The sequence below is a fragment of the Eptatretus burgeri genome, unplaced genomic scaffold (genome assembly GCF_056783735.1).
Source record: "Eptatretus burgeri isolate ZD-2024b unplaced genomic scaffold, Ebu_testis_v1 Ebu_testis_scaffold_3180, whole genome shotgun sequence".
Taxonomy (NCBI): Eukaryota; Metazoa; Chordata; class Myxini; order Myxiniformes; family Myxinidae; genus Eptatretus; species Eptatretus burgeri.
The window spans coordinates 149,609-162,404 of NW_028225128.1; the positions used below are offsets into that span (position 1 = coordinate 149,609).

General features: G+C 42.2%; 1 protein-coding gene and 1 pseudogene across 20 annotated transcripts in view; one reads left to right on the forward strand and one right to left on the reverse strand.

Annotated features, from left to right (window-relative positions):
* Positions 1–7,845, forward strand: part of LOC147006404 (spectrin beta chain, non-erythrocytic 1-like) — a 72,140-nt gene extending 64,295 nt beyond the window's left edge. For 17 of the 19 annotated variants that reach the window (XM_085868904.1, XM_085868907.1, XM_085868905.1 and 14 more), the window contains one exon: positions 4,012–7,845. In XM_085868904.1, coding sequence (XP_085725030.1) covers positions 4,012–7,116 — 3,105 coding nt within the window. In that variant the 3' untranslated portion in view covers positions 7,117–7,845. The remainder of the gene's footprint in view (positions 1–4,011) is intronic. The other 2 variants (XM_085868915.1, XM_085868914.1) reach the window with 2 other exon arrangements.
* An 82-nt stretch (positions 7,846–7,927) lies between these two features.
* Positions 7,928–11,414, reverse strand: LOC147006405 (tubulin alpha-8 chain-like; annotated as a pseudogene). The gene is made up of 3 exons (XR_015054863.1): positions 10,546–11,414; positions 10,268–10,453; positions 7,928–10,037 (listed from the first exon to the last, which is right to left on the reverse strand). The product of XR_015054863.1 is annotated as a tubulin alpha-8 chain-like (transcript).
* Positions 11,415–12,796: the final 1,382 nt, after the last annotated feature.

Below are 12,796 nucleotides of genomic sequence, written 5' to 3' on the forward strand. Positions count from 1 at the left end.
ATTGTTTATTTGTACACATTATTTATTTGTACATGTTGTTTATTTGGACACATTGTTTATTTGTACACATTATTTAATTGTACACATTATTTATTTGTACATGTTGTTTATTTGTACACATTATTTATTTGTACATGTTGTTTATTTGTACACATTGTTTGTTTGTACACAAGTGATTTGTACACAAGTGATTTGTACACATTGTTTATTTGTACACATTATTTATTTGTACATGTTGTTTATTTGGACACATTGTTTATTTGTACACATTATTTATTTGTACATGTTGTTTATTTGTACACATTATTTATTTGTACATGTTGTTTATTTGGACACATTGTTTATTTGTACACATTATTTAATTGTACACATTATTTATTTGAACACAAGTGATTTGTACACATTGTTTATTTGTACACATTATTTATTTGTACATGTTGTTTATTTGGACACATTGTTTATTTGTACACATTATTTAATTGTACACATGTACACATTATTTATTTGAACACAAGTGATTTGTACACATTGTTTATTTGTACACATTATTTATTTGTACATGTTGTTTATTTGGACACATTGTTTATTTGTACACATTATTTAATTGTACACATTATTTATTTGAACACAAGTGATTTGAACACATTGTTTAGTTGTACACATTATTTATTTGTCCACATTGTTTATTTGTACACAAGTGATTTGTACACATTGTTTATTTGTACACATTGTTTCTTTGTACGCATTATTTATTTGTACACATTGTTTATTTGTACACATTATTTATTTGTACACATTGTTTATTTGTACACATTGTTTATTTGTACACATTGTTTCTTTGTACGCATTATTTATTTGTACACATTGTTTATTTGTACACATTATTTATTTGTCCACATTGTTTATTTATACATAAGTGATTTGTACACATTGTTTATTTGTACACATTGTTTATTTGTACACATTATTTATTTGTACATATTGTTTTTTTGTACACAAGTGATTTGTACACATTGTTTATTTGTACACATTATTTATTTGTACACAAGTGATTTGTACGCAAGTGATTTGTACACATTGTTTATTTGTACACATTATTTATTTGTACACAATGTGATTTGTACACGTGATTTGTACACATTGTTTATTTGCACACATTATTTATTTGTACATGTTGTTTATTTGGACACATTGTTTATTTGTACACATTGTTTATTTGTACACATTGTTTATTTGTACACATTATTTATTTGTACATATTGTTTTTTTGTACACAAGTGATTTGTACACATTGTCTATTTGTACACATTGTTTATTTGTACACATTCTTTATTTGTACACAAGTGATTTGTACACATTGTTTATTTGTACACATTATTTATTTGTACACATTGTTTATTTGTTCACATTATTTATCTGTGCACAAGTGATTTGTACACATTGTTTATTTGTACACATTATTTATTTGTACACAATGTGATTTGTACACAAGTGATTTGAACACATTGTTTATTTGTACACATTATTTATTTGTACACAAGTGATTTGTACACATTGTTTATTTGTACACATTATTTATTTGTACACAATGTGATTTGTACACAAGTGATTTGAACACATTGTTTATTTGTACACATTATTTATTTGTACACAAGTGATTTGTACACATTGTTTATTTGTACACATTATTTATTTGCACACAAGTGATTTGTACACATTGTTTATTTGTACACATTGTTTGTTTGTACACATTATTTATTTGTACACATTGTTTATTTGTACACATTATTTATTTGTACACAATGTGATTTGTACACAATGTGATTTGTACACAATGTGATTTGTACACGTGATTTGTACACATTGTTTATTTGCACACATTATTTATTTGTACACAATGTGATTTGTACACAAGTGATTTGAACACATTGTTTATTTGTACACATTATTTATTTGTACACATTGTTTATTTGTACACATTATTTATTTGTACACAATGTGATTTGTACACAAGTGATTTGTACACATTGTTTATTTGTCCACATTATTTAATTGAACACGTTTATTTGTACACATTATTTATTTGTACACAATGTGATTTGTACACAAGTGATTTTAATACATTGTTTATTTGTACACATTATTTATTTGTACACAAGTGATTTGTGCACATTGTTTATTTGTACACATTATTTATTTGTACACAATGTGATTTGTACACAAGTGATTTGAACACATTGTTTATTTGTACACATTATTTATTTGTACACAAGTGATTTGTACACATTGTTTATTTGTACACATTATTTATTTGTACACAATGTGATTTGTACACAAGTGATTTGAACACATTGTTTATTTGTACACATTATTTATTTGTACACAAGTGATTTGTACACATTGTTTATTTGTACACATTATTTATTTGTACACAATGTGATTTGTACACAAGTGATTTGAACACATTGTTTATTTGTACACATTATTTATTTGTACACAAGTGATTTGTACACATTGTTTATTTGTACACATTATTTATTTGTACACAATGTGATTTGTACACAAGTGATTTGAACACATTGTTTATTTGTACACATTATTTATTTGTACACAAGTGATTTGTACACATTGTTTATTTGTACACATTATTTATTTGTACACAATGTGATTTGTACACAAGTGATTTGAACACATTGTTTATTTGTACACATTATTTATTTGTACACAAGTGATTTGTACACATTGTTTATTTGTACACATTATTTATTTGTACACAATGTGATTTGTACACAAGTGATTTGAACACATTGTTTATTTGTACACATTATTTATTTGTGCACAAGTGATTTGTACACATTGTTTATTTGTACACATTATTTATTTGTACACAATGTGATTTGTACACAAGTGATTTGAACACATTGTTTATTTGTACACATTGTTTATTTGTGCACAAGTGATTTGTACACATTGTTTATTTGTACACATTATTTATTTGTACACAATGTGATTTGTACACAAGTGATTTGAACACATTGTTTATTTGTACACATTGTTTATTTGTGCACAAGTGATTTGTACACATTGTTTATTTGTACAAATTATTTATTTGTGCACAAATGATTTGTACACAAGTGATTTGTACTCATTGTTTATTTGTACGCATTATTTATTTGTACACATTATTTATTTGTACACAATGTGATTTGTACACAAGTGATTTGTACACATTGTTTATTTGTCCACATTATTTAATTGAACACGTTTATTTGTACACATTATTTATTTGTACACAATGTGATTTGTACACAAGTGATTTGAACACATTGTTTATTTGTACACATTATTTACTTGTACACATTATTTATTTGGACACAAGTGATTTGTGCACATTGTTTATTTGAACACATTATTTATTTGTACACATTGTTAATTTGTACACAAGTGATTTGTACACAAGTGATTTGTACACATTGCTTAAATGTACACATTATTTATTTGTACACATTATTTATTTGTACATTGTTTATTTGTACACATTGTTTATTTGTGCACAAGTGATTTGTGCACAAGTGATTTGTACACATTGTTTATTTGTACACATTGTTTATTTGTACACATTGTTTATTTGTACACATTGTTTATTTGTACACATTGTTTATTTGTACACATTGTTTATTTGTACACATTGTTTATTTGTACACATTGTTTATTTGAACACATTGTTTATTTGTACACATTATTTATTTGTTCACAATGTGATTTGTACACATTGTGTTCTGTGCATTGAAGAGAACACAGGGTAGGTATTCTGCACGACTGTGGTTAACAACAGGTTTGTACACAATATGTTCTGTTCACATCATCAAAAGATCATCCACAACCTTTACACATTTACCTCGAGTATTGATCAGTGTTGACTTTTCAAAAATTGCACAAATTATTTATAATGATTTAAACAATGAAATCTCTTTGTCCATTCATCCATTACTCTCTTGCTTGTCCTTACAGGATGAAATGAATGGTTGGATTCGCACCATCAGCGGAGTTTCGGACGAATGTTCTTTGGACTCTCAGAGCAGCCGCGGCAGTGAGAGTGCATCCCCACCCGTGAAGATCGTTCCTCTGGGAGTGACCTGTGAGAATGAATCTCTGCCCATTAAGATTGTGCCTCCAGGAGCGATCAGTGAGAGTGCAAATCAACTCGTAAAGGTCATGCCTCTGGAAGCGACCATTGAGAGTGCAACTCCACCCGCTAAGGTCATGCCCCTGAGGGCGAGCGGTAAGAGTGCAACACTCCTCACTAAGGTCTTTCCCCTGAGAGCGACCGGTGAGCGTGCAACCCCACGAGCTAAGGTCATGCCTCTGGGAGCGACCAGTGAGACTGCAACTCCACCCGCTAAGGTCCTGCCCCTGAGAGCGAGCGGTAAGAGTGCAACACTCCTCACGAAGGTCTTCCCCATGAGAGTGACCGGTGAGCGTGCAACCCCACGAGCGAAGGTCATGTCTCTGGGAGCAACCAGTGAGACTGCAACTCCACCCGCTAAGGTCATGCCCCTGGAAGCGACCAGTGAGACTGCAACTCCACCCGCGAAGGTCATGCCCCTGGGAGCGACCAGTGAGACTGCAACTCCACCCGCTAAGGTCATGCCCCTGGAAGCGACCAGTGAGACTGCAACTCCACCCGCTAAGGTCATGCCCCTGGGAGCGACCAGTGAGACTGCAACTCCACCCGCTAAGGTCATGCCCCTGGAAGCGACCAGTGAGACTGCAACTCCACCCGCTAAGGTCATGCCCCTGGGAGCAACCAGTGAGACTGCAACTCCACCTGCTAAGGTCATGCCCCTGGGAGCAACCAGTGAGACTGCAACTCCACCCGCAAAGGTCATGCCCCTGGGAGCGACCAGTGAGACTGCAACTCCACCCGCTAAGGTCATGCCCCTGGAAGCGAGCAGTGAGACTGCAACTCCACCCGCTAAGGTCATGGCCCTGGAAGCGACCGGTGAGAGTGCAACTCCACCCACTAAGGTCATGCCCCTGGAAGCGACCGGTGAGAGTGCAACTCCACCCGCTAAGGTCATGCCCCTGAGAGCGAGCGGTAAGAGTGCAACACTCCTCACTAAGGTCTTTCCCCTGAGAGCGACCGGTGAGCGTGCAACCCCACGAGCTAAGGTCATGCTTCTGGGAGCGACCAGTGAGACTGCAACTCCACCCGCTAAGGTCAGGCCCCTGGGAGCGACCAGTGAGACTGCAACTCCACCCGCTAAGGTCATGCCCCTGGAAGCGACCAGTGAGACTGCAACTCCACCCGCTAAGGTCATGCCCCTGGAAGCGACCAGTGAGACTGCAACTCCACCCGCTAAGGTCATGCCCCTGGGAGCAACCAGTGAGACTGCAACTCCACCTGCTAAGGTCATGCCCCTGGGAGCAACCAGTAAGACTGCAACTCCACCCGCAAAGGTCAAGCCCCTGGGAGCGACCAATGAGACTGCAACTCCACCCGCTAAGGTCATGCCCCTGGAAGCAAGCAGTGAGACTGCAACTCCACCCGCTAAGGTCATGGCCCTGGAAGCGACCGGTGAGAGTGCAACTCCACCCACTAAGGTCATGCCCCTGGAAGCGACCGGTGAGAGTGCAACTCCACCCGCTAAGGTCATGCCCCTGAGAGCGAGCGGTAAGAGTGCAACTCCACCCGCTAAGGTCATGCCCCTGAGAGCGACCGGTGAGCGTGCAACACTCCTCACTAAGGTCATGCTTCTGGGAGCGACCAGTGAGACTGCAACTCCACCCGCTAAGGTCAGGCCCCTGGGAGCGACCAGTGAGACTGCAACTCCACCCGCTAAGGTCATGCCCCTGGAAGCGACCAGTGAGACTGCAACTCCACCCGCTAAGGTCATGCCCCTGGAAGCGACCGGTGAGAGTGCAACTCCACCCACTAAGGTCATGCCCCTGGAAGCGACCGGTGAGAGTGCAACTCCACCCGCTAAGGTCATGCCCCTGAGAGCGAGCGGTAAGAGTGCAACACTCCTCACTAAGGTCTTTCCCCTGAGAGCGACCGGTGCAACCCCACGAGCTAAGGTCATGCTTCTGGGAGCGACCAGTGAGACTGCAACTCCACCCGCTAAGGTCAGGCCCCTGAGAGCGAGCAGTAAGAGTGCAACACTCCTCACTAAGGTCTTCCCCATTAGAGCGACCGGTGAGCGTGCAACCCCACGAGCGAAGGTCATGCCTCTGGGAGCGACCAGTGAGACTGCAACTCCACCCGCTAAGGTCATGCCCCTGAGAGCGAGCGGTAAGAGTGCAACACTCCTCACTAAGGTCTTTCCCCTGAGAGCGACCGGTGAGCGTGCAACCCCACGAGCGAAGGTCATGTCTTTGGGAGCGACCAGTGAGACTGCAACTTCACCCGCAAAGGTCAGGCCCCTGGGAGCGACCAGTGAGACTGCAACTCCACCCGCTAAGGTCATGCCCCTGGAAGCGACCAGTGCGACTGCAACTCCACCCGCTAAGGTCATGCCCCTGAGAGCGACCAGTGAGACTGCAACTCCACCCGCTAAGGTCATGCCCCTGGAAGCGACCAGTGAGACTGCAACTCCACCCGCTAAGGTCATGCCCCTGGAAGCGACCGGTGAGTGTGCAACTCCACCCACTAAGGTCATGCCCCTAGAAGCGACCGGTGAGTGTGCAACCCCACGAGCTAAGGTCATACCTCTGAGAGCGAGCAGTAGGAGTGCAACGCTCCTCACTAAGGTCTCCGCCATGAGAGCGACCGGTGAGTGTGCAAGCCCACGTGCTAAGGTCATGTCTCTGGGAGCGACCAGTGAGACTGCAACTTCACCAGATAAGGTCCTGTTTGTGGGAGTAGCTGATGAAGGTGCAACTCCACCCACTAAGGTTGTGCCTCTGGGAGTGACCGGTGACAGTGCAACTCCACCAGCTAAGGTCTTGTTTGTGGGAGTATCTGGTGAGAGTGAAACTCTACCCACAAAGGTCATGCCTCTGGGAGCGACCAGCGACGCGCAACGATCATCAGCGTCCGGAGATGCCAAAAATCCGAGCACGAAGGAAAAAGAGTTGAAGGAGAAAATTTTTCGCAACATTTTCAAAAGGAAATGAGTTCAAATCCACATGAGTGTGCTGTCTGTCCGTGTCGGGAGATGTTTCTGGATTAGGTGGGAAACTAAGGATCAGGGTAAGATTGGAAGGTGGGAAACGGGATATTGATGGTGCTGGGAAGTGGGCAACTCGGAATCTGTGTTGATCGGTGGAAAGTTGGGGATCTGGGTCGGTGGGGAATTATAGATCCAATTGTGATTGGTATGTGAGCAGTTAACGATTTGAAGAAGTGGGGATTCGGGGATGGAGGGAGTAAGTGGACAACTGGAGATCTGGTTTGGGTATAGCAAGTCAGCCACGTGGAGATCTGGGTCGGTGTACCTTATAAAAGTAACATTTAAACAACCTTTACCAATCCATAAATTTGGAGCGACGCAAACATTTCACAGCTTCGTTTTCTCAACAATTATTTCGAATCACTGACGTTGAGGGTATCACTTGCGCAGGAAGGAACCTTTGTGGTTGACCTTTCACACGTCATCAAAAGGGTCGACTCGATCATGGCTCACCTGGTTGAGCTGCATTCCAGTTGAGAGCTGATCTCACCACCAAAGGCATGACTCGCGAGCATGACTCAACGTACCCCGTAAACCATTCTTCGTCTGATTGTCGGGGTATTCTAACCATTTACCAATTGTTTTTCTTTCTTTGTTACTACTTTCATCTGCTGTACCCTTTTGAAGCCCATGGAAATAAATGCAATGCTCCGTAATTTCCAGTACTTCACAAGAGTTGTTGGTAGTGCTCTGAACCTCCGACCAATGCATTGTTCTGTTGAACCTAAACACCACGGTCCGGTCTTGGGAGTGAGCATGGACGAGTCGGGTTCCGTAGTTCTGAAGTTCTCAAAAGGAGGTGGATTTTGGTGTTACAGAAGAAGGGAAATACAAAACAACAACAGGTATAAACTAGTAATAGTTGTCCACAACCGCCCTCGACCATGTCGGGAGAGGCCATCACTTTTTTTTTTACCTTTATTCGTTTTCTCCACAACAGCTTGAGCGATTGGCACGAAACTTTCACCACAGGAGCCCCTCCCCATGGAGAATGTTTAAACACGGTTACTTGATGATGGGATGGAAAATGTGGATGCTGTTCCAAAAAACATCTGTTTTCTGTTGGCATGGGTTGCGGGGTGTTTCACGTATCAGGAATGAACAGACTCGACCTCGCGATGTCTTCTGATAAGCAGTTTAACAAGGCAGATAAATCGGGATTAAAACTGCAGTGACCACCAGGAAAGACAACAAAGGATGGACAGGTAAGAGGAGTATTACAGCAGGTGTAGTGGAAAATTAAATGGGGAAGGTTTTACTTTTTTTTTTTTTTGTATACACTCAAGGCTTGTGAAAGAGCCACAAAAATAAATAAAGACCCACAAAATAAAAAGTATCACAAAGTACCAAACAATGCTTTACAGCACTATGTTGTAAAGTACAGTTCTGCAATTCACAGTATGTACAGTTAACTACTTTCTCTGCAGTGTGACGCCATTTTCTGGGGAACAAAGTACCAAAACAGCACCAAAAAACATCTAAAGGTACCAAAAACGGACCAAAAAACATCTCAAGGTACCACAAACAGATGAAAAAACATCTAAAGGTACCACAAACAGACCAAAAAACATCTAAAGGTACCACAAACAGACCAAAAAACATCTTAAGGTACCACAAACAGCACCAAAAAACATCTAAAGGTACCAAAAACAGACCAAAAAACATCTAAAGGTACCAAAAACATCTAAAGGTACCAAAAAGGACCAAAAAAACATCTATAGGTACCAAAAAAAATCTAAAGGGACCAAAAAACATCTTAAGGTCCCAAAAAACATCTGAAGGTACCAAAAACGACAAAAAACATGTAAAGGTACCAAAAAGGACGAAAAACATCTAATGGCACCAAAAAACATCTAAAGGTACCAAAAAATATATAAAGGTACCAAAAAGGACCAAAAAACATCAAAAGGTACCACAAACACGAAAAAACATCTAAAGGTACCACAAACAGACCAAAAAACATCTAAAGGTACCAAAAACAGACCAAAAAACATCTAAAGGTACCACAAACAGACCAAAAAACATCTAAAGGTACCACAAACAGACCAAAAAACATCTAAAGGTACCACAAACAGCACCAAAAAACATCTTAAGGTACCACAAACAGCACCAAAAAACATCTTAAGGTACCACAAACAGCACCAAAAAACATCTAAAGGTACCAAAAACAGACCAAAAACATCTAAAGGTTCCCAAAACAGACCAAAAAACATCTAAAGGTACCAAAAACATCTAAAGGTCCCAAAAACGGACCAAAAAACATCTGAAGGTACTAAAAAGGACCAAAAAACATCTAAAGCTACCAAAAACACTTGTTTAAATTTTGGCTCCGACTTGCTTATTTTCGATCGTACAACAACATTTGAGCACTTTTTTTAACTCAGCTGTTCATACCGCACGCGATGATATCAATTTTGCATCATGTATAAAAGCCAAAACGATTGGTCATTTCATTTCTAAATGGCACCCTACCATGCATGTGCAAACAACATGATTTTCAGACACCAAAATTGGACACTTTTCCCCTGATATCTCCAAAAGTATAGCAGCCACGAACAAGTATGAACACTTTCTGATTGTGATTTCCTCATCGTGACCCACTCGGCGTCGAATAGCGTAACCCATCTGCACTCGGTGCTGGTACTCAAGAGCTGAGTCTCGATCATATTTGGAACTTGAACCTGGACTGCGAGAGATTGGCCTTCTTTCCTTGGAGTCGATCGCCGATTCGACGTGCAGGCCGCCTCTCTTACGTTCGCTCGCTTCGAAACACGACCACCCTCTCGAGAGCGACTGCCGACCAACTCCTCCCTTTAGCTCCACCTCCTCCCCTTGGCCACACCCTTCCAGCCGACTGGACGGGGTCTATCGTCCATAGAGGGGAGGAAGAAGAGGGGGCCCTTGTTCCACCACCACCGCTCAGCAAACAAAACAGCCTCTTTCACCTCCCGACACACATGTAACGTCCATTTTACCATACAACCTATCTATACATGCATTTAATGGGGGATCTGAGCTAATCCTATATTTAGTAGTCCAATAAGGGCCATTTCCGTAACAATATTAATCATATTACCATTCACTCAAATACCTACAGAGGGTGAAGTACATGGTAAGATCCCAACAAAGGCACGTTTGGCGTACATCAGGTCGAACTTATGATCGAGTCGTGCCCAGGCTTCCGCAATGGCCGTCGTATTGCTGAACATGCACACGGCCCGCTGGACCTTGGCGAGATCACCTCCAGGCACCACGGTCGGAGGCTGGTCATTTATGCCGACCTGGGAATAGGAGAAGCGATGGTTGGCAAGTGAGCACAACGGCACAGGTGCCATTTTCTAACAGGACCCTAATGGCTTACCTACGGACGTACCTTAAAGGAAGTAGGACACCATTCGACTATGGTTTTGATGGTCGCGATGGCGGCGTTCACGTCCTTAGGGGAGACGTCTCCACGGTACAGCATGCATCACGCCATGTACTTGCCGTGCAGAGGGTCGCAATTCACCATCTGATTGACGGGCTCGAAACACGCGTTGGTGATGTCGGACACCGACAGCTGCTCGTGAAAGGCCTTCTCAGAGGAAATAATCGGTGCGAAAGTGGTCAATGGGAAGTGGACCCATGGGTAGGGCACCAGGTTCGTCTGGATCTCGTTCAGATCGACATTGAGTGAGCCATCGAAGCGTAACGAGGCGGTGACGGACGAGACGACCTGAGCCATGAGGCGGTTCAGGTTTGCGTAGGTCGGACGCTCGATGTCCAAGTTGCGACGACATATCATCGATGGCCTCGTTGTCCACCATGAAGGAGCAATCGGCATGCTCCAGCGTGGTGTGGGTCATCAGAATGGAGTTGTACGGCTCGACCACAGTGGTAGACATTTGAGGTGCCGGGGGCACGGTGAACTCCAGCTTGGGCTTTTTGCCGTAGTCGATGGATAGACGCTCCATAAGTAGGAAAAGCCCGAACCCGTGCCTCCCCCGAAGGAGTGGAAGATCAGGAAACCCTGCATGCTTGTGCACTGGTCCACCTGGGGTTCAGGAAGTGGATCACAGATATTGGTTTTGAGAAGATTTATTCAGTAACAACGACAGGACCTGCAAGTGGACTTCCTATTGGTACAGCGATGGTGTTCGTGTGTGCAGAAGGTTCCTTAAACCTCCTGTGGACGCGCCTATCACTGCTGGACCAACAGGAGGCCATAAAGTCCCTCCAAGTCGAGATGAGATAAATAAAACATTCAGAGGTTATTTGGAAGAAACGATTCTTTCCGGTATACCCGCTTACGGATGCGGTCTTCAACCGGGTCCACGATGTCCCTTCCAACGGTGTAGTGGCCCCGTGCGTAGTTATTGGATGGGTCCTCTTTACCCGAAATGAGTTGATCGGGGTGGAAGAGTGGTCCATAAGTTCCGGTGCGCACTTAATTTGAAGAACGGTTTCAAGCTCGACGTCACGATGAAGGTAAGTTACCTTAAAACTGGAGGTTCAGAAAGAGGACACTCGGTCGAGCGCATGCATCCCACCGGTGGAACAGCCCACCTTTTGTGTCCCACTGATAGGCCGGATCTGGATTCGGACCTGAAACAAAATCGAATCGCCTTGTTCTCGTCACCTACCCGACTCATGCACCAAGTTTGGTCCGAATCCGTCCACAATTGTTCTGACACGTCGTGGTGCTATATATCGTTTTTGGCTCCATAAATGTCGCCTCGGAATCGATAAATATCGCGAAAAGGTTCGAATCCCGAATCAGGAAACGTTTTCAGGGTTTCCTCTCCAAGGGACCTGGAAATCCCCATCGCTCAATGCTCATTGGTCAACGGAAATCACGTGCCTTCATTTGTGAGCACACGATTGGTCAACATTGAGATAATAAATAATGCTTGCACTAGTAATATTGTTTCACATTTACAAGAAGTGGAAGGAAGTGCACGTGCGGCGATAAACAACAACAACAACAACAAACAAACTTTTTTGGATCTCACGGAGGATCTTCGTCTTACTCACGTTGTTCTTCTTCATCTTCTTCTTCTTCTTGTGAACTTTTTTGTTTCACATCCTACAGATTTCATCGAAACTTCCTGAAACTTGGCATGTATATGGAAAAATACCCTGCGCAGACAGTAACCATCTCCGATTTTCAAAATTCCTCCGAGAAAAAAAAGTTATGACGTCAAAATATCTCCGCTAATAAAAATCGGAGAAAAAATTATCTCCGAAACTAGGCGAGCTTTTTGAATTATGTTTGCGGGAATCGAACGGGGCATTAGCAGAGATGAATTACCGCACATATGATACATCATCACTATGACGTCATATCAATTTTTATGACGTCATTCCTATTTTTTTGTTTCACAACCCAGAGTTTTCATCGGATCTTCGTGAAACTTGCTACGTATATGCAGAAAGCCCACGCGCAGACAGGAACCATCTCCGAATTTGGAAATTCTTCCTAGAAAAAAATGTTGACGTCATAATATCGCCGCCAATGGAACCATTATCTCCGAAACTAGGAAAGCCGTTTGAATTTTGTTTGCGCGAATAAAGCCGGGCAATTAGCACAGATAGTTGATCGCAATCCTGATGCATCACAATGACGTCATATTCGTTTTTATGAC